The sequence below is a fragment of the Ursus maritimus genome, unplaced genomic scaffold, assembly GCF_017311325.1.
Source record: "Ursus maritimus isolate PB19 unplaced genomic scaffold, ASM1731132v1 scaffold_5, whole genome shotgun sequence".
Taxonomy (NCBI): Eukaryota; Metazoa; Chordata; class Mammalia; order Carnivora; family Ursidae; genus Ursus; species Ursus maritimus.
This window is the reverse complement of record NW_024426663.1, coordinates 64618340-64644271: the sequence shown is the minus strand read 5'-3', so window position 1 is coordinate 64644271 and position 25932 is coordinate 64618340. Positions and strand designations below refer to the sequence as shown.

The following is a 25932-nucleotide window of genomic DNA, read 5'->3' as shown; positions in this document are numbered from 1 at the left end:
TTCATTCATTCATGCTTTCAGTGCCCTCCTCTCTGCTAGGTGCTATTCTAGGTACCAAGAATACCACATAAAACCAAAAAGCATCATTACAGTGAAGAAACTGGGGGATGTCCATTTACCTTTCATCAGCTCTTTTGCAACAGCCACTAGCAGAACTTCTATGAGCCTTATGTCTAATTTGCTCCTTCGATGCACAGATCGAGTAGACATAATTCATCGTGAGCTCCTCCTCCTCGAAATGAAAAGGAGCATTCACAAGTTGCCTTATGAAAGTCTTGGACATTTCATCAATATTTTAGTGTTAAACTTTTATAGAAACCCTAGACTTATACTTTGTGTATTTATATTCTATCAAGACTGGCATCAGCCACAGGAAAAAAATGTAATTGCGTCTTGATTATCTTTGTGTGCAGCAGTTCATAATATTGTGCAAGACACACTGACAGGATCTTGAAATTTGGGCCAATATCAGCCTAAGGAGAAGCTATTTATGAAAGAGCTTTGTGATCTTGGGCGTAAACTGAATTTCTTTGGACCACGATATTACCGTTTGTAAAATTAAGAGTATTGGACCAGCTTCCTACTACAGGCTGTGTTCCCACAAAAGCTGATGAATCTTAGGCATTCTGTAAGTTCATAAGACAAATGGAAACTATAACTCTCTTTATAAGTTTTCTTGCCATTCAAGCCGCTTTCCTGACTGATATTAATGAAAGGGAAGGAAAGCAGAGAGAAGATAAGTGACTTGACAGTGATCAGAGTCTGATGCCAGGACACACTAGAATTTTCTTTGGTTGCTGTACTTTCCTGTCCCCGTGGCATGCGGATCCTGAATTACCCTAAAAAGGCGAAGGAAGACAAGTACAGAGATGCAGGAACATCAGAAGAGAGAATGGTGGATAATGTGAATGAAGGAAGTAGTATGGAGAATGGCCCTTAACTTTCTATCAATATGAGATTGTTCTTGAACCATTATTCAGGGTCAGACAGGGTCACTTTGTGAATAAAAGATCTGTCTAGATACCACAGGAAGTGGTGTTGTTACTTCAGCATGTAGTACTTTATCTACTAAAACAAAGCCCTATTTTAAGAGTCATAAAGTTGGGGTTTGGGTTGTGGCTTCTCATATTTGCATATATATGCCGTTGGTGAGGAAACGGAGGTGGAAGGGAAGGCTACCCAAGTATTTTCTCCTTAATGTCCTGGCCAAATGCAACTTCGAATAATTATGTTCTTCCGCCTACTTATATTTCCTCAGCAATTTCCTCACATTTTGCTTCAAATCTTCAAAGCTTTTGACCATGTGGGCTTAAAACCATGAGGATGAAAGTATCCAGACTCCTTTGTGGCCATGCCTGCTGCAAGCCATGTCTGTGGTCACTCTGCATCCTGGTCTGGATTAGTGGTTCAGAACTGAGCAGCCCTGGGAAGAATGGCAGTTGAGTCCCGATGTCCCTGATTATTTGGAACAGCTGTACAGTGTAAATGTGGAAATACCTTTTGTCCTTTCTTTCTTTTCCTTTTTTTTTTTTTTTTTTTAAGTAGGTAACACTCCCATCATGGAGCCCAATGCGGGGCTTGAACTCATGACCCTGAGATCAAGACCTGAACTGAAATCAAGGGTCAGACACTTAACAGACTGAGCCACCCAGGCACCCCTACCTTTTGTATGTTCTAATTCAGATTCTCAGTTTTGGCCAGGAAATAGCTTAGTCACTTGGAGAATCTAGCTTTTAATGAATTTCAAGAAGCATTTCTTGCTCCATTCTATAGGTGGAGTGTTATTTTAGAAATACTGTGTCTTTTTCACTGGGTGAAGATGATTTGCCTGAAATTAGGAGCCCTGATTTCTGGGTTCTAGTGTAGGACCATTCTCAAATTCATTCTGTGATATTGCTGAGTCACTGTAACTTGGGGATCCAATTATTTCTTCCATAAAAATGAAAGGATTTTGATTGGAGCCCCTAAGGCCTTAAACTCTTACTGTTCTGCTTTTGAGTGTAAAAGCTCTCTGGACCCCAAGATATGTGTCATGCCCTGGAAACTTTTGGGAGCCAAATGAGTGTTACAAACCTAAATTATATGGCCTGTTATGAAGTATTAAAAAATAGAAGAATGCTCTAGGAAAATTTTCTAAAGTCTTGGTCCCCTAGAAATTCTTCCCATCATAAGGTTTTTGTTCCTCTGTGTTTTCTTAAGTAAGAGATAATCTTCAGGGAAAGGAAGGCTTGAGTTGGTGCCCTAATAGTAAATATCTAAGGAATTGAGGGTTAGTGTAATGACCCAGATTTGGGAGACCAGGTGACATATGGGTGGCCCTTGTCGTGCCAGTGATGGGGGCAGAAGGAGTGTCATCATCCTTCCTACTATAGCAGTATGCACCACTGCAAAGGATCGTCCCAAGAAAGGGACCTTGCAAATGCATAGGCTTCCCGTTCCTGTCCCCATCTGCCTCTGACCCCATGTGCAAGGGAAGACTGAAGATTCTGATGATACCCATGTATCCTGCTGTATGTCAGAGAGATATATTTTCTCTTTTTCCACTCTATTATAATTTGACTTTTTTTTTTTTTTTGTCTAAAGGAAATTACCCTTTTTTTGTTATTTATTCTATTGCAACTGGATTTTTTTCCTGCTGGTATTGTGTCAGGGGATTGGTCAAAGCTGACCCATCAGCTTCTTCAATCTGTATTGTCGGTTAAAAGAAAGAAAAAGGCAGTAAGTCTCCCTTTCTTCTTGGGCTGATCAAGTTCTATTTTCTAGTTCCTTTTTCTCAAACCCATTCATTCTTTGCCTGAGGTCTCATGAGGTGTTCAGATATTGTACCTTGAGTCAATCTTAAACCATGATATTCAGCACCAGTCCTGACATGGCTCTAAAACTCCTCTTCACTCACTCAGTTTTCCATTCTGTGTCCCAGACAATCTTGCCCATTTGCCTTTGCCTCTGGGAAGTTTCTTTCTCTGCCTTTGCTCCTCGTGGTTTCTCTGGGTACAACCTCCCCTGCTCCATCTACCCAGCAGAATCTGCAACAGTGCTGTGTCATTTGCCCACTCACCAGTTGGGAAGACTTTCTCAACTCTCATACTTACTCAGTAACCCTCTCTTGACCCTAATCCCATTTTACATTGCTTTGTCATTATCATAGACACGATTCTCTCGCGCGCGCGTGTTCAACTGCAAACTCTCTGAGGGCAAAGTCTGTCTTCGCCAGGATTTGCTGATTGAAAGAACAGCTGTTTGTTTTTCAGCAAAGACTTTGAAAAATTTCTGTGTGAAAGATGGTTAAAATAATTACATGTGTTCTGGCACCTGGGTGGCTCAGTCGTTAAGCGTCTGCCTTCGGCTCAGGGCGTGATCCCGGCATTCTGGGATTGAACCCATCAGGCTCCTCCGCTGGGAGCCTGCTTCTTCCTTTCCCACTCCCCCTGCTTGTGTTCCCTCTCTCTGGCTGTCTCTCCCTCTGTCAAATAAATAAAATAAAATCTTAAAAAAAAATTACATGTGTAGGACAGTTGTTGAAATTTGAATCAGGTCTCTAGATTAGATAGTAATATTGCACCGATGTTAAATTTTTTCATTTAGGTAATTGTACTACAGTTACATGTGTGAATGTCCTTGTTCTTAGGAAATGCACATTAAAGTATTTAGAGGCATAGGAGCATAATTTTATGTACAAATTACTCTCAAATGGTTGAGTGTGTGTAAATGGATAGTGGTAAAGTGCAAATTATTCTCAAAGGGTTAAAGGTTTGTGTGTGTGTGTGTGTGTGTAAGTGGATAGTGATGAAGTAAATGTGGCAAAATGTTAGAAGCTAGCAAGTCTAGGTGAAGGTCATTCATTGTTCTATTTTTATAGCTTTCAAATAAATTTGAAATTATTTCAAAATGAGTTAAAAGCAAAACAATAATTAAATTATATTTATTTAACATATAAATTTTATTTATTTATTTTAAATTTTTATGTATTTATTGCATATACAATTCATATATATTATCAGAGATAATCATAGAAGACTAGTTCAAAGGCAGGAAAGTAAAAGGAACATTTATTTGTAAATGAAAAAGTAACCCAGAGAAAAGTTTAGAATCCATTCATTTAGTATTTTATAAGTGACCTGTATAGCACGGAGCACATGACGAACTGTCTAGGTTATCACGAGGCAGGTCAGTTCTTCTAGATAGTCAAATGCTAATGATTAAGGATAAATGGCAGGATAATCTAGGACAAGGCATTATGTGGGAAAGCAGCAGATAACACCTCAAAGCACAGGCATCTCGAGGTCATGCCTCTCAGAGCAAAATAGCTGAAATTGTAATTAGAAGATGAGGGGCTCCTGCCAGGAGTTACAATGCAGAGAAAAGATTTCAGAATCCTCTCAGGTGGTTTCTGCTGTACGAGACTGCTCCTGAAGATATCAACAAAATTGTGAGCATTACTGAGAGCATTTCGGAAGTCCAACAAAATATTTTTGGTATAGACATATTAAAATACGGACGTAGTGGCTTTCGATTGCTCTGTAACCAGTTACCTCCAAACTTAGTGGCTTAAACCAGCCAATGTGCATTACCTGTTTCTGCATGTCAGGAATTTGGGAGAAGCTCAGCTGGGGTCTCTGGCTCAGGATCTCATGAGGTTGGAGTCAGTATGTCACTGGGGGCAACAGTCACCTGAAAGCTTGACAGGGGCTGGAGGATCCACTTGCGTGGCTGTTGGCGGGAAGCCTCCCCTGAGGCTTTACTTCGCTACTTGGGTGTCCTAAGGACGTGGCAGCTGGCTTCCCGGAGAATGGTGATCCAAAAAGCAAGATGGGAACTGCATTGCCTTTGATGACGTAGGTCTCAAAGTTACACTCTGTCATTTTTGCAGTATCCTATTGGTTACACAGTCTATTCATTGAGAAAGGGACTGACACAAGGCAAGGATCATTGGAGGTCAGCCTGGAGGTTGGCTACAACCCTAGGGTATAATTAGGGCTGCTGAGGCATAGTTGTTGAAAAAGGAAAGAAAGAAAGGGTAAATTTTATAAAAGGGATAATAGAGCTTTTTTTTTTTTTTTAATGAACAGGCCACATAAATTAGGACTCTAGATTGAGAAGAATGAGTGGGAATGTTATTGAGGAATATTAAATCATGAGAAGTTTAGGAAAATCAAGATGATTTTATTCACTGAACCCTGGAATGAGAAGTAGTGCTTGAAGTTTCTTTATTTTATAAAAAAGAGAGGTATTGTTTCCCCAAAAGGAGATAAGTAGATTGAACCGAGCAAATAAAACTGCAATTCATAATGGTTTAAGCCACAACAGCTGTCCTTTTTTTTTTTTTTTTTTTTAGAGAAAGAGTGCCCAGCTGAGGGGTGGGGAGGAGCAGAGAGAGGGGGAGAGAGAGAATCTTAAGGAGGCTCCATGCTCAGCATGGACTGCGGAGCCTGATGTCAGGCTAGATCTCAGGACCTTGAAATCATGATCTGAGCCGAAATCAGGAGTCAGTCACTTAACTGACTGAGCCACCCAGGTGCCCCAAACATTTCTTGTTCTTCTGTCTCTCTTTGTATTTCTGATATTGGGTGTTTTTACTTTCTTTTTTTCGTGATCACCATCAGAAGTTTGTTTTGTTAATTTTTTTTAGTTTTTAGTTTTTATTATTTTATTTTATTGTTCTTTTTTAAGTAGGCTCCACACCCAGCCTGGAGCGGAACATTGGGCTTGAACTCACAACCCTGAGATCAAAACCTGAGCTGGGATCAAGAGTTGGATGCTTAGTTGATTGAGGCACCCAGGTGCCACCAGGGGTCCTTGATATTGACCCTATTTTCTGTGATTTCTCCCAGTCTTGCCAATTCTTTCTTTCACTGGTTTCTCACATACTTCCCTTAGTCTACCCCCCCACCCCCGCCAAGGGCAGTTCCACCCCATACCTGAATGCACGAACCTCCACCTACTTTCTGGCCCCAGTCCCTGTTCCCTTCCTTGGATTTTGCAAAGTTTATGTTAATCTCTGTGTTAATCTCCAAAACACCTCTTTCATCCAATAATGCACCCTGCTCAAAGACTTCAGTGTATCCCATGGCAGGCAAGATAAAACCATATGAACTCCTTAGCCTGGTGCACAAGACCCTTTATCAGTGAGCTCTGCCTACTTTTCTAGCACCGTCTCTCAGGATTCCTTACAAGTCTTCCTGCTCTCTACCCGCAAGGCTTGGCTCCCACTCCTCTCTTTGCCTCATGGCCCCTTGCCATGGTTTTCATTTACTCAAGGCTTCCTTTTACCGGGATGTGATGCCAAGAACATATCACAGATGTTGTAGTCATCTGCCAGATTGGTTCAAATCTCTGCTGTTCTAATTGTCTGATTTCAAGTGAAACATTTAATCTTAGCCAATGAGATTACGAATGTGCAGTGCAAGGCATGAGGTTGATACTTTGTGATTTCTAGTTCTTTTCCTTTTGAACGCTTCTGTTCATGTTCAGCCTCTTTCATGAAATTTTACTGCCCACATTGACTTTTCCCTCCTCTTAAAGCTCTGGCCATTTATTTCTTCATTGACTCATTTGGCAAATACTAGTTTATTTAGAATTTTTGTCCCTAGTAGATTTTGACCTGTTGAGGGTCATCATTGCCCTCACAGTTGCTTGAACTTAGATCCTTAGTGAGTCTTGTTTGTGGTGGGTGGGATTCCTAGGGGTGTTTTAGAGCACTTCCCAAAGTTGAGGACAAGTGGGTGATCAGGGTCCCCCCCCCCAAACTACCCCTTAATGCTATCTAGATAATACGTGTGGAGTTGGCAGGTTAAGTAGATGAGACTGTACCTCTCTGTTCCCACAACAACCTCTTCTGGGCTTCCCCGTGCTTGCATCATGCCGTATTGAAATGGTTCGTTTGTAGCCATTTTTCGTGTGGCTGGTGAGCTTCCGCAGGGTAGCCCAGTGCCTGGCATCCCCAGGGCTTTGCTTAGTTCTTATTTGGTGTGAAGTGTCCAGTGAATGCCAGAACTGCTATGAAACCCACACTTCCTGCTAATGTTTAGGGATATATTTTTTTTGGTTGCTTACAAAACCATTATAAGTTTGTAGCATAGAATTTGATAAAATTTTTTGGTGTTAATAGCCACACTCACTTAACTTATATTCTTAGAGTCTTCCAAAGAATGTCGTGTGACCACCCATATAAGATGATTTAATGTGACTCGGAAGAATATCTCTGTTGTGATGTTTGTTGTGAGCAAAATAGCATGAGGCTTTACACCCACACACAATATAAAGTACTTGCATTGCTTCAGATAAAGGGTTATGCTTGGTTAAAGTCATATGCTCCTAGAATAACTAGCTTTCGACGATGAAAACAGAAATCACAACAGTGCCTCTGGGATTCTTTTTATCTGCAAAGTAGTATTTCTGTGGAAATTCTTATCTGGGGTTCTTCTCAGGACAACCAGTAAGCATTCATCATCATCATCTTCTTTTTTTTTTTTTTTTAAGTAAGCTTTACTGCCAACGTGGGGCTTGAACTCAGGACCCTGAGATCAAGAGTTGCATGAGTAACTTTTGCCATCTTTAATACCCGCCCTCCTCCCCGAGCTGGAGCTTTGATACTCTATTCACAGGCTTGAAGCTCAAGGAAGAACACAGCATGCTACCTTCTGCCCGACTTGGGAAGCCTTTCTGAGGAAAAGCTAGTATGTTATTTACAGATAACATGATGGAGTGATCAAATAAAATTGTGGCTTTTGGGGCCGGGAGAGGGGGTGGAGATTGTGGAAATGGGACTATTCTTAATCATGAAATTTATTTTCACTTAGAAAACTGTGAGATGATTTTAGGGAAATGAGCTTGAGAAAAAACTGGGTGAGGGCACCCAAGTTATTTCTGAGTGTACTTAATGATTCTAGGAAGGAAATAGATTTAAGAGGCAGAAAGGCTCGTCTGGCATCATTTATACCTCTGTTGTTGCAAAAATAAATTAGCAAGTCAACGCCCCATTATTTATTTCTCCTTAATACACTGATAAACTACTCCCTATCATCAGAACCCAGATTCATCCGTTGTAAGGATTCTATTCAACCTGATTATTTATTGAGGGTTTTGTGAGAATAAGCAAAGCTTGTCTTCCTAGTAGGCAGCAAGAGTTAATTCTACCTGCTGTGTTTCTTTTTTCTAATAGGAGCACTTGAGCAATGCTAATCAGTTGTACTGATTTTCTGTTTTGATTTTTCCATAATAATTAAGTGAATGATATGAATGCAATCAAGTTTGGCACTAGGGGGTTCATGCAAATGACTTTTTTTTTTTTTTTTTTTTTACGTTTTAAATTTTGTTAAATGGAACCATAAGGAAAGTTATTTGAAGATGAAGACTGAGTGGGTGGGGGTAGAAGAACTCTTAATTTAGAGTTTTGAATATTTTCCAAATGTCTGTTTTATTAATGAAGCAAATCACCACTGTATTACTTTTTTTTCAATTGAAATAATTCTATTTTTTAAAGATCGTGTTTTGTTTTCGTTTGTCCTCCAAAGTGGAAGATTATAGTGTAAGACAAGATGGCACAGCTTAAAAGAGAGAAATGGGGGGGAAAATGTGTTGAACTTTCTTTGTTCAGGGTAGATATAAAGGAAAAACAGTACCTGCATTTACTCATGGAAACCTGGAGAAGAAAACAGATAAGGCAGGGGAAGGGTATATGTAATGCCATATCCACTTCTTATTTGGGTTGTGTTTCTCAGTAAGGAGCATCTCTGTTTCTGAATATAGTGAAATGTTGTATATCTGTAGTTTTTTACAGCTCATTGGCGTGTCTGCGAAATGTCCTCTCCCCCCACCGTATATAACATTTGAATTATTTTCTCAAAGGGTTTTAACCTGTATATGTGAGGTTGCATGATACCTGCATCTGGATCTAGCAATTCATTTGCTTTCGATGTTTTATACTCTAGTGCAGATTATTCCAAAACTCAGTTAATTTTTTAATTTTAATTTGGAAAATCCTTTGGGAATAAGACGAGCTGATGTTTATATACATTTTATTAAAAATGTCCTTATATTTTCCCTTCTGTAAACACCTCCAGCAACTTGGAAATGCTGTTAGATTTTTCTGTATACCAAATTTCAAAAGCAAAGGGGAGGTGACCAAATTTTTCTTTTTTTCTTTTTTTCTGCCATCCCCATAGAGAGGTTAAAGACTTCATAAAGCCTCAAGTCAAGTGCAAATCAAGAAAGGCTACCAAAAGATTAGCGTGAACATTTTTACATTAAAGGAAAACACACAGCCTTTTTCTTTCTCTTGGCAGTTTGATCCATTGCTTGCAGCAATTTCTAACTTTACAGACTAAACATTTCTAATTGGAAAATGGATGGTTTGAGTCTAAGATGGTGACTCACGACATAAACTTTACAATTTGGGGTAATTGTTGGTAAGTAGACGGCAGATTACTGCTGACTAGCACTCATTTTGTCTTGGAGGAGAGGATGAAAGTTAATATACATATTTCACACTTCGCTGAAACAAAATACTTATCCTGACATAGATAAAGCAATGAGACAGGGAGGTATTTGCCATGCTTGTTTGTTACAACTAAGTATATTAGAGATTTGCTTTTTTTGGTGAATGAGGAAAACATTAGCAGCGTATTACATGTCTTCAACTGTGAAATGGGGATTATAAAAACACCCTTTTCTTACGTAAATCACTGTGAGGGTTGAACAGATCACACACATAAAAGGTTCGACCCTGTGCCTGGCACCCAGCAGCCGGTCAGGAAAATACTGCCTGTCATCATCATCATCACTGCTCGTCATTCCTGTAGAAATGTAGAAAAGCTTCTTCGGTTATATAATGTTGAGCTTCAGAGTTTACAACTTCATGACAAACACTGATGATTTGAATTAGTTTATAAGCCCTGTTTTGGCTACCCGTTTATGCTTTCTAGGTTAGAATATATTTTGTGATGAAGGAAACTTCTCTTTTTTAAGATCTCACAACCTGCTGTAGTGGCTTATAGTATCTTTTCATTATCTTACAAATTCATGATCTCATTTCCTCATTCTAAATCAGATGTTGCCATTAGTTTTAGCTTTGTGCAGTTAGAGACAGGTGACTTGTCACCATATACTTGGTATCCTTATCCTTATAAACAGCCTTGATTTTGAAGGATTGAGTACTTCTTCACTTGATCTAGTCTCTTGAATTTGAGGGGTAAACTATTTCCTAAGGTTAGGTTTTTGCTGATATTGTTTATTATTTGTTTGAAGATAAACTTACCTTCCCCTCCTTTTAAAGTAATCTCAATACCCAGCTTGGGCTTGAACTCATGACCCTGAGATCAACAGTCCCGCACTCTGGGCACTTGGATGGCTCAGTCAGTTGAGTGTCGGACTCTTGGTTTCTGCTCAGCTCTTGATCTCAGTGTCTTGAGATTGACCTCTGAGGCCACTCCGTGCTCAGCGGGGAGCCTGCTTGAGATTCTCTCCCTCTGCCCCTTCCCCAGCTCACGCCTAAGAACTCTCTCTCTCTCTCTCTCTCTCTCTCTCTCAAATCAATCAATCATTTTTTTTTAATAGGAGTCCCATGATCTACCACCAACTGAACCAGCCAGGCATCCCAATAAACTTATCTTTTTAAACCAGAGAGTCAATAAATGGTGTTCCCATTTGGTTCCACACCTTGTGGTGTAGAAAGTTAGTATAACTTTTCAAAATGCCAGCTCTCACCCAGAAAATAACTGCTTCAATCACATAACCTGGCCTATTGTTACCAGTTTCCCTAGTTTACCAGCAGGCATGCTAATACTTGTTCTCTTTTTAAGTAGTAAATGGATCAGCTATTTATAGTTCTGTGTCCATTTTTCCAGTGATGATATAAAATTATTTTATAAGTGTGACAATTAAACGTTTCCTTCTGAGCAAGTGGTAAGTTCCTGGAGGTGAGGAGATGGGCTGAGTTCCCGGCGCAGGCCACTGCAGCTGCTACACAGCTGACCTGGTGAGTGCCTGGTCCATAGTAGGTATTCAGTAAATGCCTGCGGATGACGTCGTGTGAGTATCTCTTGGGAACCTCAAACTTGGCATATTTGAAACTGAACGAAAGCTTCTTCCTCTTAGAAGGGGAGGACGTCTGTGCTTCTCATCTTAGTGAAGGGCACGCCATCGGCCCATGGAGCTCTTCCAGGGAGTACTCCTCTCTCTTACTCCCACATTCAGTCACCAAGTTCTACTGACTCCAAGTCCTAAAAGTCTCTCAGATTCGCTCACTTCCCTGCAGGGTCTGAGTTATCCTGCAAGGAAGTTCATGGACTTGGCAATGGTGTACAAAACCTTTGTGATATGCCCCTGTCTCTTTCTTGGCTGAATTAATTTGGGCTCCCAAAAATGTGCCTGACCTTCCCTCCCTTCTGGTTCCCTCTGCATGGAACATTCTCCTTCCTCTTGTATCTCCTTTGCGGGCCTTTTTTGCAAATATGGTGCTCTTTGTTTTTCCCTTGTGTTCGTTCTTCCTCTCAAGAATACCAGGTTGGTTTTCTCTAACACCGACCTCTGAACAGCCTTTTTCTGTACACATATGAACAAACTTCTAGAAGATAGCTGGTTTTGTTTCTGTTGAGCAGATGGGGAAATGGAAGCACTAAATGTAAGAACTGGACATCATGATTATTAAATTATAGACATCTTAATGGCCAGGGACAGAAACTGTATCTGTATTTGATGTCCAGTTTTTGCACAGTGCCTAGGATAGAGCAGGCGTTCTGTGCCCATTGAATGAATTATTGAATGAATCTCAGTTTGAGCCTGAGGTGCCTCTCTCTTGAGTCAATGGAGCTTCTGTTTCACCGTTTACCCCCCAGGACAAATGAGGCCAGATTCCTCTGTGAGGCCTCTTCTTCCAGAAGGGAAATATGCCTGGTGAGAGAATCTGGAAGCCTCTGTTGCTCTGAGTTGTTCGGGTAGATTCCTTTAATGTCGGCTGGCATGGAGAAGAAGAGCTTTTGTTGTGGTGGCAATTAATGATGATTTGCACATTTTAGTAATTTATAAAATGGTGACCACCCTGTGCAACACAAGAAATACCTCTCTCTTGGACCATGAAATTTGGTGACCCATCTATTTAAACACATGGTTTGTTATGCATGGTTCAGCCTTAGTGACAATTGGTTCTGAATGGTTGTTGTACTGAAAAGAATTCTGTTTGGGTCATTTTAATGCTTCTCTACTTTGGATTTTTGTTTTCTTGTAGGTTGTCCTTCCGAAAAAAATGGTTATCTCTTTGAACTCCTGCCTGAACTTTATGTGTTTCTCATTGTGCCTCTGGAGCAGGACAGCATCATCGCTGAATCTTGAAGACCCTAACGTGTGCAGCCACTGGGAAAGGTAATCGTTTTGAAAGTAGTCTGAGAAATAATTTCTGATGACTTTTTCATATACTATCATTATCAGTCTGATATAGAAAATTAGACTTTGAGAAGAGATTATGAAATGACTTTTATGTAAAAACCAGTAGTTATATTAATAAATTCATACTATTCTCCTTGGTCTTATAGAATATAAAGTGAAAAAAACTTCCATCTATTGATTCCAACACAGGAGCAATTGTATCATGCAGGGAAAATGTTATTAGCTCCATTCAAATGATCTCCCAAACATCTCCTCCCTGCTCTCAGTCTATTTCGCAGTAATCTGGGGGAGCTGGACTTATGCATGGGAAACAGTGGGTGAGCGGTGAAGGACAATATGGAATAATGTACTGAAGGGTGGCCATGTATGGTACAAAAATATTGGGCTGTATGTGGCCTGAAAAGGGCAACATGATTTCTGGAGGAACTGGAGAAGCGGCATGGACGTAGTGTCAGCGGAGACGCTCTCAAAGAGCTGAGTAAGACAGAGTGGACAGTAGTGATTGCGTGGAGTTCTAGGAATGGAAGGTGGCTTGAAACCAGTGCCATGCAGACCGCTGAGGCTCTTGAACAACGAAACTAAAGTTAGTTCAGTACTGCAGGAGGGCAGGATTGTCTAGATTACCTCAAAGCAGATGATGTAGTATGCAGATAAGGGCAATGTGCAGTAGGAGCTGCTGAGGAAGGACAGCACAATAGGTTATTGTCAGAGAGCTTAGAGTCCTCTTTGGAACACAAAAATAGTACAGACCATCTAGTGCTACCGCACTAGTCAAATGTAGTCTACACCGCTCTACTGTGCTACGTGCATTTCTACGAAAGCATCTTTAGCCACAAGTCACATTGCAAATGTAAGTTTCCCAGAGAGAAGGTGACACCCTTCTAGTCTGCTCAAGCACTCGAGTAATAGGTAGTTTTGATAGCTGTATGCGCCATTTCATCCAGCTCTCCATCTCTTTTCCCTGTTCTCCTCAGCACCGTGAGTAGCACACCTCAGGGGACACATTCCAGTCACTGTTGTCAGCACAGGTCAAAATGAGCGCAGCTCAGAGCCTTTCAGGCTCAGCAGCTGTGTTATTGCAGGGGCACCCTGGTCCCCCACCCACAGCTTTATTTTCTCAGTGAGGGCTTCCCCATGTCTATGTGCAGTAGTACAATCAGGGTAACAGAAATGTATTTCCCTGATCAATCCATGGAGTTACATATCACTATGACACTTTAAGCTCTAGAGGAAATATGTGTATGTAATCAGGTTCCCTGTCTCTGTGGTATTAACTATATTATATAGAATTGAAGGGGAAGGACCTCCTATTAATTATCTTTATAATCATCGCAGCACCTCCCGTAAACATTTCAGCTACAAAGTGCATAATAAATATCCATTGAAGCAATAAAGATAAATCAGTGAATACAAGAAAGGGTACATATCACATTTAAAAGAAGAAGAGGCCATTGGTGGTTGAACTTGTGGGAGCATGAAAGCTTTGGAATAGAAGGAAACAATCAAATTCGTAAGATACTTTGAAATAAGGATCAACACATCTTGGTCATCCGTGGATCGTAGGATGTGCAGGAGGCAGAGAAGGTGAGATTTAGAACCTACTCTGTGAAAGCAGTGAGGGTCATTGCACATATGAAAACGAAAAGGAAGAGAGGTGATTTGAGAGGGAAGAGAGGAGTGTGGTTGCCTTCTTGTGTTCCTAAGATCGGTTTGAGAAACGGGCCTGTTAGTGTTTGGGAGCACAGAATTGGGTGTCTCCTGCATGATGAGACGTGAACAGGCGAACTCTCTGAGGGAAAGGCTGTAAAGAGAAAAGAAGCCAGACGTCAGGTAACCCAGCACCCACTCATACATGTACATTTTGTCCTTATTCCTTCCTCATTATTTGATGAAACTTGGCAACACGTAATTGCACACTTTGTTCGCTATGGATAGTTCCCAGGGTCTAAAACGCCGCCTCGCTTAGGGCATGTGCTGGATAAATGACTGTTGATTGAGTACACTCACCTTCTGGCAGGAAATGAAATGGCTAAATATGGACATCAGTGGGGGAATGGGGAGAGGAGACAGAGGGACAGGCATGGGGCACGTTAGTCTCTAAACCTCATGCAGTTTCACTGTTGCAGAAGTGATTCGGGCAACCTCTGAAAGAGTTACTAATGAGGAGGGAAAATGAGGGTAAAAGAGTAGGGACATGATGGAGATTTTTTTCTCCCGACTGTGCTTTTTTTTTCTATGTCCTTCTAGAAAGAAGGATTGACAGCCATAATGTTCTTATTGATGTATTTCCTGTTTTAACGCTGGATAATGATTCTTGGAAGAAAGGTAAAAGAAAGTGCAACAGTTGTGACACGAATGGAGAAAGGAGTATAAATTAAAATGAGCAAACAAGGGTGCAGGTGACACATTCTGAATTTTCAAAACCTGAAATAGGCCTTGAATGGAAATGGGGAGAGGAAGATGAGGTTCAAGGACAGAATTCTTGGTGGCTGGGCTGAGTAGGGCTCATTGGAACCTTGCCTCATCTCAACCCTACCTGTACCGAAGGGACTCAGCCGGACCCTTACTTCTCACAGTGTGGTGTGTGGGGCTGTGACTTGAGCCCTGCCTGGGTGCCTGCCAGAAATGTAGACTGTCAGGCCCTGCCCCAGGCCTGCTGAATCATTAATTTTCAAATAAAAGTAGACCTCTTTTTAATACAGCAATTGTGGTTCTTAGAAGTCATACAGAAAATGAAATGAAGGAAAATGAAATCATTTAAAATACACAAGGGGTGCTTGTTATTAAAGGAATCCCACGCCAGCAGCCTTTTGGAAACTGATAATTCCATGAATTATCCGTTCCTTCTCCACAGCCCCTTTCCCTGGTCTGTGAGTTTACGTGTTGGCATCTACTGGGGTTTCTGCTAAAGAAGATACGAAGGAAGAGAAGCCATTCTTTGCCCATCCCCTTGGGGGTGGAACTCAGAAGTGGTAGTAATTGAAGTAGTCCTGAAGCGAGCAGAGATAAGGAATGATGATTATTACCATATCTGATTAAAGTAACAAGATCATTTTGGCAGATAGAATGTAATTAACCACTTTGGAATGTGTCCAAGTGATGATGGCTTCTCCACTCCTCCCCCACCTGCCCACCCCATTCTTTGACCTTAAATTAAATCTTGCTGGGGTTTCTCCCCGGATGATATTTAATAGGTTAAAGTCCCAGTGATGATATGTTTTCAGTGTCTTTGAGAAGATTAAACACACAAGCAGAAGGTGAAGAGTCACGCATCTCTGTGGTGAAAATAGTGTAGAATTGAGATCAGAATCCCTTTATACCACAGTTTGGCACCCATCGTCTGCTTCGGAAGCCTCAGATGTTCTAATGACATCTGAGAGGTGGCATGGGACAGGACGGTGTCTGGGGGCCCCAGTGTTAGTGTTGGCTCTAGGCTGATGGCTAGCACAGGGAGCTCAGTGTTGCTCATTTGTGATAAGAACAGGATTGGACTAGACAGTCAAGAAGATTCCTTCCCGCGCTGACTTAAGAGCAGCTTCTGAGGACGGTTAGCAGAGGCACTGATTCAGTTCAAAAAGCAGCCAGGAAGCAGTGATAAAGACCCAGAGGAGGGGCGCCTGGGTGGCTCAGTCGTTAAGCGTCTGCCTTCGGCTCAGGGCGTGATCCCTGCGTTATGGGATCCAGCCCCGCATCAGGCTCTTCTGCTGGGAGCCTGCTTCTTCCTCTCCCACTCCCCCTGCTTGTGTTCCCTCTCTCACTGGCTGTCTCCCTCTCTCTCATATAAACAAATAAAAACTAAAAAAAAAAAAAAAAAAAAGACCCAGAGGAGGCTGGCCTGGTCTCAGAGATCTTTCCCTTCCTAATGCAAGCACACAGCTTCCACAAAGTGGCCCCTTGAAAAGTGACAAGTTAATTCTTCAACTGTAGGTGGGTATTGAGCAAATTAGGTCAGTTATGTAGTATTTGCCAGTCATAATTTGAAGAATATTCAAGAAGACTATTTACTAACCTGCTTATGATACACTCAAGTTTAAAAGTAATTTTCAGAATTATGTGCATAGTGTGGTTATATTATAATAAAAACCAAAAAAACTAAACTAAAATGAAAAGGTAAAAAACCCCTAGGGGCAGGGCACCTGGGTGGCACAGCGGTTAAGCGTTTGCCTTCAGCTCAGGGCGTGATCCCAGCGTTATGGAATCGAGCCCCACATCAGGCTTCTCCGCTGTGAGCCTGCTTCTTCCTCTCCCACTCCCCCTGCTTGTGTTTCCTCTCTTGCTGGCTGTCTCTATCTCTGTCAAATAAATAAAATAAAATCTTTAAAAAAAAAAAAAACCTAGGGGCTATAAAAAAGTTAGCGAAATGTTATTGGTGGTTATGTAAGAGAGAACTCTCTCTTCTTAAAACATTGTTTTCTAAATTTTGTAGTGTGATTAGAATACCATTAAAAATGGGAGGGGAAGAGCAAGATTGTATGGAAAAGAAAAAGAATGTATAAAAACCAACAGAAAGGAAATTTGGTGTGAAAAGGCTTAGAGCCCTTCGCCCGTAGACTTCACCAGAAGCCTGTTTGTGATCAATGTGCAATGTAATTTGTTTTCAGTCACTTCTGAACTGAATTTGAGCCTCTGAATAATTTTAATTAGAAGGGTCAAGATGGAAGGGAAATGCTCAAAGCATAGTAAATTTTGTCTTCCTGTTTCCCGGAAACTGCACGTATTTCTCTGTTAGAGCCATATTGTGTTACTTCTAGCATTCTGTGCTGGCCCCCCTCGAGAGCTCTTTGGGGGCGGGAATTGCAGAGACGATGTTCAATAACTGTTTGTTGAATTGGAATCTTAAATGGTTTGATTTCCCTTTTCTAGATAAGAGCTTTCTTCTATCCTAAAACCAGAGAAGCATCCCACAAATGTGTGCTGTCGGTGAGCAGCACATGGCAAGAGAGAAAATCCGTGTACTTCAGCACTTCCTCTCATTTAAGCAATCCTCCAGACTGCTAGAAATTAGTGAAAACATTTCTCGTGTTTGCCTATGGAATCCACATCAAATGGGATATGTTTGGCCAGGATCCATTTGTTGATTATCACTTCTGCTCACCAAGGCAGACAGACCTTAACCATCATAACACGGCCTTTGAAATTTTATGGGAATAACGCATCAAGTTTAGTTCCAGTGAACCAATTTAGTTCAGTTAAATTAGTGCTGTAGAGCCTGCTAGAATATTTTGTCCCTCAAATGACCTTGATTTAGAGTGGCTTCTTTTTTACTCCTCTAGCACGTGTGGACAATAGCTGTGTTTTGCTCATGGGTAATATAGGACTTCACCTACATGCAGAGGACATTGATTCGCTTTGCTCAGCGCTGAAAACGGAATGGAGAAATAATGCTGCAGGCCTTGAGATTGGGTTATTTACAAGCACCTGGATAGGCAGGGAAAATTTTAGCGAGGAAGTCTTGGAATTTGCATTAACCTGAACCTCAGAACAGTGCTAGAGGTCAGAAGACATTAATAGTTTACTGTGATATTTCATTCCAAGAACCTTTATATTTTAACAGAGACTTCTTTTCCCCTAAAGGAGTTACATAACAGACGTGGGCATTTGCATCCCGTACGCTCATCTGAACCCATTCTTGTGGGTAGCCTCAGATGGCATACAGTAGAGAAGGAAATAGGCACCTAAAATGTATGTAAGAAATGCAGAATGCCAAGTGGGAAGGAATCTTCAAGACCATCTGTGATTCTCTGGTTTTAAAATGTGATACTCAAAGCCCAGGGAAGGAAGGTCATCTGCTGATGGCCATCCAGTTTCTCGGTGTCTGATCAGGATAACCCTGTCTTCTGTTAATCCAGTGATCTTTTCAGTAGGGCCTACTGCATTTGCCTAAGATTTGTGGAGGATCCCTAGATTTATGTAGAAATCAAGTTGCAATGACCCAAAGAATGAAATACACAGAAGTGTGAACAGTATGATTATTTTATGAATTTCCTATTGAAGCCTAAGCACATAATAGCTAACAGAGGCCATTTGGAGAAAGAAATCCCACTGTTGGGGAGCCCAGCACCACATAGCTTTTCAAATGAGAAGGTTCTACCCTATATCTAACCTGAATTCTTCACGCTCATGTTTCAGCCTCATTCCTTCTGTACCTTCCCTAGTCGATAGTTCCTAATAATGAAGTTGGTCTATTGATTTGCTGCAAGTGAGTCCATAATTGTGGCCCGTTTCGTTTGCTAGTGTGAATTAAAGATTTTAGTGAAAATCTTTGAGATTGTTAAAGAGAAGAGGATTAACTTGTTCAGCCAAGAGGATTCTCTAGGTTTTCTTACAGGCAGGAACTCTAAGTTCTTGAGCATGTAATGGGCTGCTTTAAAATGAAGAACTATGACATTGAACATTGAATGCTCTTTATGTTTTATGGATGTTTTCTACCTACATTCTCAGGCCCTTAGGATTGCCTGTTTTTACTTTAACAAGAAGCTGTTAGTGAAAATGTATTGGAAACCAGGCTAAGTGGCAGCAGGCTGTGGATATGTATATTTCAGGCTAATTGTTTCAGCGATATGTTTAGAGACTTTGTAGTTCTTATTTAGAGGTTGTATATATTCTCCCAGTGCCTGAGAAGTAGGGCAGGCGCACAAAACCAAATTAATTCAAGTTCCAACCTGAGAAATATGTTCTTTCTGATTTTCCAGAATCAGTACCAAAATGTACTGCTATGAATATTCACATTGTCTCTGTGCTTATTATTTGCATGCAGACTTAGATTGAAAACTTCTTGTGAAAGGTCTGGGTTAACCCTGCACTTCTGGGATGAGGGAATGGAATTAAATACAGAAAAATATATGGTGATCATGTTTGTAAATTTAGGATTATCAGAGTTTATGGCGGATGGTAAAGAGAATTCTTTTATGAAATTTAGAACATGAACTCTTGTCTTTTAAATGTATTATTCATATTGGTCCTTTTGGTGCTCTGGGTCAAATAAAAACCTGTAAAAACATGGAGGTTCTGTATTAAAAGTCAGCATGGAGTCGCAAATGACCATAATTTAGCCCCTGATATTTTTTATATACGCAGTATATCATGAATGTAAGAATAAGAAATATTGATTCCTTATCTTTCTTTGTTTTCAGCTACTCAGTGACTGTTCAAGAGTCATACCCACATCCCTTCGATCAAATCTACTACACTAGCTGCACTGACATTCTGAACTGGTTTAAATGCACACGGCACAGGTAATCAAAGCTCAGATGTATTTATGAGTTTGGCTAACGGGGAAGTACTTTAATGCAGAGACATTAAATATTTGAGAAGATGCAGCCATTCATCTCTTGAATGGTTATTGAGTGCTTGCTATTATCCCAGCCTTGTTCCAAACCATAGGTGATACAGAAGAGCAAAACTGATGTCCGTGCCCCTGAGGAGCTTACAGAGAAAGTGTCTACTGGTTACCATCGTTTGGTTAGCAAGAAATCATGCAGCTTTTGTGTTGTGCATAAATGGGGGAGACGCTCTTGAATATGGACATCATTAGGTATCAAGAGACTCATATTCCAGCGTATGTTTCTACTTGAATATCTGACTCAATTTAGACTAACTTAATTTTTTTTTAAGAGAAGGACAGAGAGTGCATGCACACACGTGCACAGGTGGGGAGTGGGGGTGGGGGAAGAGGCAGAGGGAGAGAGAGACTTTTAAGCAGGCGCCACACCTGGCACAGAGCCTGACGTGGGGCTCGATCTCACGACCCTGAGATCACAATCTGAGCCGAAATCAAGTGTCAGATGCTTAACCAACTGAGTCACCCTGGTGCCCGTAGACACACTTAAATTTGACTTCAACATAAGACACATATTTTTTTCTATAAATATGAAAACAGGAAAGAAAAACATCTTAAATATTAATGTTAATGTGGAAGGGAACTGTGATACCTTACTTTTATTTGTAAAATACTTTCAGTGGTGTGAGTCATGGGTCTAAATGTGACTCCTGTTGGTTTATGCCACACTAAATGTTGTGCTCAGTGTTATTTCTTCAGGCACGCTTTCCTTGTCCACTCTGTCTAAACAAGTCTTCCCTTCCTGTCACACTCTCTTCCCTTACTCAGGCCTTATTTTTCATCACACCACATAATCATTGTCAGTCATTATATGACATATTTATTCATTTAATGTGGATCTGTACTTAAATTCTATAGGTCTGTCTTCCCCAGTAGGATACAGATTCCTTGAGGGCAAGGCTTTACGTTGTTTTGCTCACTGTGAGTTATTTCCCTAGTACCTAGAGCAGTGCCTGGAATATAGTAAGTGCTCAGTAAACATGTGCTGTGTAAATAAATCAGTGAATGAATGAAGCTTTGGTTAAATGAGGGTCGTTTGTCTATAACCTTTTATTTTATAGTGGGATGAGATGGCATTGTCATAGATTTTTCAAGGAATTCTCTGAATTCTTCTTTTAAAACATATGTAAGTAAATGATAAATTAGATCAGTGTCATATCTGAAATTTTTTAAAAATTTTATTTATTTATTTGAGAGAGAGCAAGAGCATGAGCAGGGGAAGGAGGAGGGGCAGAGGGAGACGCAGACTCTCTGCTGAGCAGGGAGCCCTATGCGGGGCTTGATCCCAGGACCCAGGGATCATGACCTGAGCTGAAGGCAGATGCTTAACCAACTGAGCCACCCAGGTGCCCCTCATATCTGAAATTAATTGATCCTTTTCAAGGTTTCTCAAGATAAATGAAATAGGAAAGTCGTGAAACTTCTGATCCCTTGAAATAAAGTATAGGTTGACTAAAATGGGCAATTTTAATATATTCTTAAGCAAAAAGATAAGAGCATAATATTGGTCAAGACATATAGTCCATGATCCTTCTTACCTATTTTAGAATACTTTGCTTTTCATACCTTTATTATATCTAATAGCTCTTTTGTATCAAAATATAAGTTCTTTATACCTAATCACATTTCCGGTCAAAAGAAGTAACAGTGTGATTTTTCCTTCGGTGCAGAATCAGTTACCGGACAGCATATCGGCATGGGGAGAAGACTATGTATAGGCGCAAATCCCAGTGCTGTCCTGGATTTTATGAAAGCAGGGAGATGTGTGTCCGTAAGTAAGACCTTTATCCCTTTGTGGGTTGCTTATGTTTGCCAGTGCGGGTTTGCGCGTGTGAATGGTGGGGCGGCTTGGACCATTCCCTTTCACCCTTAGCTGCTGCTTTCCCAGTCTGTGGAATGAGGGACACATTGCTCTGTCCCTGTGTCCTGTCAGAAATCTCCACATGAATGTCCCTTGAGGAGAAAGCAGATGTTATAGAAGGATGATTTAAGGCCGGATATTGCAGTGTTAATTACGTTTTTGTAGTAAATGTCTCTTTGGAAACTGGTCAAGGAGTCACTAGACTCAGGTCACAGAAGAGAACAGAGGCAGGACTTTCCCGCAGCAGCTGACTGGAGTCCCGAGGCAGTTCTGAGAGGCCAGTGTGTTCTTTTCTGGTGCACAGAACGATGAGTCTTACAAAAAGCAGAGGAGCTTTCACACTAAGAAACGACTCTAAGTCTGGGTCACAAAGTAGACCTTCTTCTTTGTCATTTTCTGTCTGCCCTCCCCATCTTACCAATTCATTCTGAAATGTCTCAAGGGGAGTTGGATATTTTATGATACACTTCAGAAATTCCTGGGATATCATGTGTGATTAAGTTTGAAATTGAGGCTTCTTACTACTGTGTTTAGGACATAGAGAAGAGAGATCATTAAAAAGGGGTGTATTTAAATATTTTGGCTCTATGCACAGTTAGAGGGGCAACATTGTTTTCTCAGCTGAGACACTGGTGTTGACTAGCATCGAGAGAAACAAGGTTCTGTTCTAAACTGAAGGCAGTAGGAATGACTGGACACATCCTGGCTTAAGTATCTGCAGGGCTGTTTGTTAGCACTGGGTGACCCTGGAGAAGCCCTTTATACCTCTTCGAGGCTCCTTTGATCTCAAGTGCAGAGAGAACTTATATGGATATTCTATGTGTCCTCTTCTTTCCAATGCCTGGATTCTCCTCCTCCTCCACCTCCTCCTCCTCTTCTTCTTCTTCTTCTTCTTCTTCTTCTTCTTCTTCTTCTTCTTCTTCTTCCTCCTCCTCCTCTTCTTCCTCCTCTTCCTCTTCCTCTTCCTCTTCCTCTTCTTCTTCTTCTAGATTTATTTATGTGTTTTAGAGAGAGAGAGAGAGAGAGAGAGAACAGGGGAAGGGGCAGAGGGAGAGAGAATCCTTAAGCAGACTCCCTGCTAAGCATGGAGCCTAACACAGGGCTTGACTCAGAGCTCAGTCCCAGGCCCCGGAGATGATGACCCAAGCCAAAATCAAGAGTCTTAACTGATTGAGTACCCAGGCACCCCTGGATTCTATTCTCAGGGGCAGTTCCTCAACTAATTGAAGAATTAGTTCCTCAACTTTGATTTAGAGCCAGGGTTATATGTAATAATAACTGTTAATTAAAAAATTAGAAAATGTAACAAAAGAAAAGAGAAGAAAAGAAAAATAGAGTGTGAATATCTTTCCTGATCAGTAAATGTACTTTTGTAACATATTACAAATGTCAGTGTGTTATTGCATTATAGATATTTAACAAATTTCAGCTGTTGAATATTATGTGATTTCTATTATGAACTGCTCTAGAAGACATTATTATGGTTAAATCTTTGTTCATCCCCTTAATTAATAGGTAAGGATAAATTCCTAGAAGTAAAATTGCTGGATCAGAGGTGTACATGTATTTTTCAGATGTTTGGTGTGTTTCCACTTTGTGCTCCCACCTGCAGTATGTGGGAATGCTTTTTTGCTTGCACCCTGTGCCAGTTTTCCCTTTACTAATTTTTTTTCTTAATTTACATGTCTTTGATTACTAAGGATGCCGAATAAGAAAAATTACATGTTTATAATCAACATCTTAGAGGATAATCACGATCTGATCTCTGTGGCCCAGGCTGATGGGAATTTTCCAAGGAAAGCCCTGAGTGCACACAGTGGCAGAGCGGGGGTGGGGGGGTGGGAGGAGTGGACCCTGGCTGCGTGGGCTGGCCACTTCCCAGAAGCTTTGGGGTAACATTATCTTGGTGTCCATGCTAGGACTCAAACTTACAAGAACAATGGTCAGTACGGTAAGGAGTGGTTCTATCTCCCAAGGTTCATTTCTATGACCCACGTGACACAAATTATATATAAAGTCAGGATGCTATTTCCTGAAGTGACACAGAGCCTGGAGGGCTATCTTCTGGTCATACGTTCTCTCCTTGAAGGCCTTGGACATGGAAAGCTAGATTTTACTGCCACGCTGGTGTGAGGGCCGTGGATCCAAGCAGGGTCACTTGGTGTTTAGTGCTTCATGGTCCCAGGCTTCCAGAACCCAACACCTCTGTCATTTCATTCAGAACTGTGGCCCATCTCAGGATGCTGGGAAGTTCCACGACCCCATCCTACCTGAATATTATAATGGTAAAAATAACTTTGCCTTTATCTCACACTGGGCAGGTTGCAAGGTGTCCTCCTGACTGCTTGGATGGGTATCTCTAGCATTTGCCTCTTAATCAGAAGGGGAAATGAAGCATGAGAGACTATGGACTCTGAGAAACAAACTGAGGGCTTCAGAGGGGAGGGGGTGGGGGAATGGGATAGACTGGTGATGGGTAGTAAGGAGGGCACGTATTGCATGGTGCACTGGGTGTTACACGCCAACTAATGAATCATCAAACTTTACATTAGAAACTAGGGATGTACTGTATGGTGACTAACATAATATAATAAAAAAACATTAAAAAAAATAAAAAAATAAAATCCTTTTTTTCCCCTAAGCCTTAGTGTCTGACCAACGGCCCCAACTGAAACATTTTTCTTTTAGATACGTTAATATATTTAATCAGCTCTCTGTCTGGTCTCAGAGGCCTGGGAGCTATTTGGTCTCTTTAAGGGTATTTTGCATCTCTCCACTCTGATATGTTGATTTCATAGCTTAACCCCAGAAGACAATCAAGCTTCCCTCACTTCCTTGTTCTTGGAGATGACTCCAGTCAATCTCTGCCCTTAGCAGCCAGCATCAGTGAGGCACCCATGTGGATAGGGAAGGAAGAGAGAACACATGATTTTTGGTTCTGCTTTCAGAAGCTCTTTTTCGTCAGTTAGTTTTGCTGCCTGGCACCTAGCATAGTCACCATTGTTAACTGTTTGCAGTTACCAGAAGGAATGGAAACACAGGAATCGGTTATAATTTTAGTTTAATTTTTGGTAGTGAGTTTTCCTAGAAGGCAAAAAAAAGGGCAAGTTCATGCAAAAACATACCTGTATTTGAAAAAAAGTTTCCTTCAGGTAGCTGGAGTAGCTCCTTCTGGAGGGCAAGGTCCATCCTCCCATTGCCACCCATTGCTTCATCCTGCCAAAGATGACGCATTTCTTCTAGATTCAGACTGTGCAGAAGCTGCTGGTCTGCAGAGCACACTCTGAGCAGCCAGGCTCTGTGTCCAGAAGACAGATTATGTCATCAGGCAGGAAGAACCAAAACGGAAAATATAGGGTATGGCCTTGGCATCTGTGTGGGGAAAAAAAGAATGATTGGAGAATTTTCCATAAGGAAAATATTATCAGACATGAAGATGTCTCTGATTTCTTGATGAAGTTTTTACCTGTCCCTAAAAATAATTAAACTTTTACGTTTATTCAACTTTCAGGGTTACTATTCTTGCCTCATCTTGTGTTTAATTGCTTTTGATTTAGAGAAATTAAAATATTAATGAAGAAATGCCCAGAGGAATGAAGTGGGTTTAGTACTCGTGTGTCTGTTTGTACATGTGTATGTGTGTATAAGTTTGTGGTGTGTGTACATGTATGTGTATACATGATTTTTTGTTATTTATTAACATTTTTTTCATTTGAGTATAGTTGACACATGTTGTTATGTTAGTTTCAGGTGTGATTCACATAGTGATTCAACTTCTCTGTACGTTATGCTGTGCTCACCACCAGCCTAGCCACCACCTGTCACCATAGAATGCTGTTCCAGGACCACTGGCTACGTTCCCTATGCTGTGCCTCTTATTCCTGTGACTGGTTCATTCTCTCACTGGCAGCCTGTATGTCCCTCTCCCCTTCACCCATTTGCCTGTCCTTCCACCCCCTTCCCTCTGGCAACCATCAGTTTGTTCTCTGTATTTATAAGTCTGATTCTGCTTTTTTGTTGTTTATTCATTCGTTTTGTTTTTTAAATACCACACATGAGTGAAATCATGTGGTTTGTCTTTGTCTGACTTATTTCACTGAGCATAATACTCTGTAGGTCCATCCATGTCGTCATAAATGGCAAAATCTCAGCCTTTTCTTTGGCTGTATGATATTCCATTGTGTGTGTGTATGTGTGTGTGTGTGCGTGCGTGCACCACATCTTCTTTATCCACTCTCTTTTTTAAGATGTCATTCTTTTTATGGCTGAGTAATATTCCATTGTGTATATATACCACATTTCTTTTATCCATTTATCCATCGATAGACACTAGGTTGTTTCTGTCTCTTGG

The 25932-nt window shown here is 41.0% G+C and overlaps 1 protein-coding gene across 1 annotated transcript in view; it reads left to right on the top strand.

Moving 5' to 3' along the window:
- Positions 1-12229: 12229 nt before the first annotated feature.
- The window catches only part of MEGF10 (multiple EGF like domains 10), a 120043-nt gene continuing 106340 nt past the window's right edge, over positions 12230-25932 (top strand). The window contains exons 1-3 of the mRNA XM_008698983.1: positions 12230-12357; positions 19515-19616; positions 21391-21491. Of these exons, the coding sequence (XP_008697205.1) occupies positions 12242-12357; positions 19515-19616; positions 21391-21491 (319 nt within the window). The 5' untranslated portion in view covers positions 12230-12241. The remainder of the gene's footprint in view (positions 12358-19514; positions 19617-21390; positions 21492-25932) is intronic.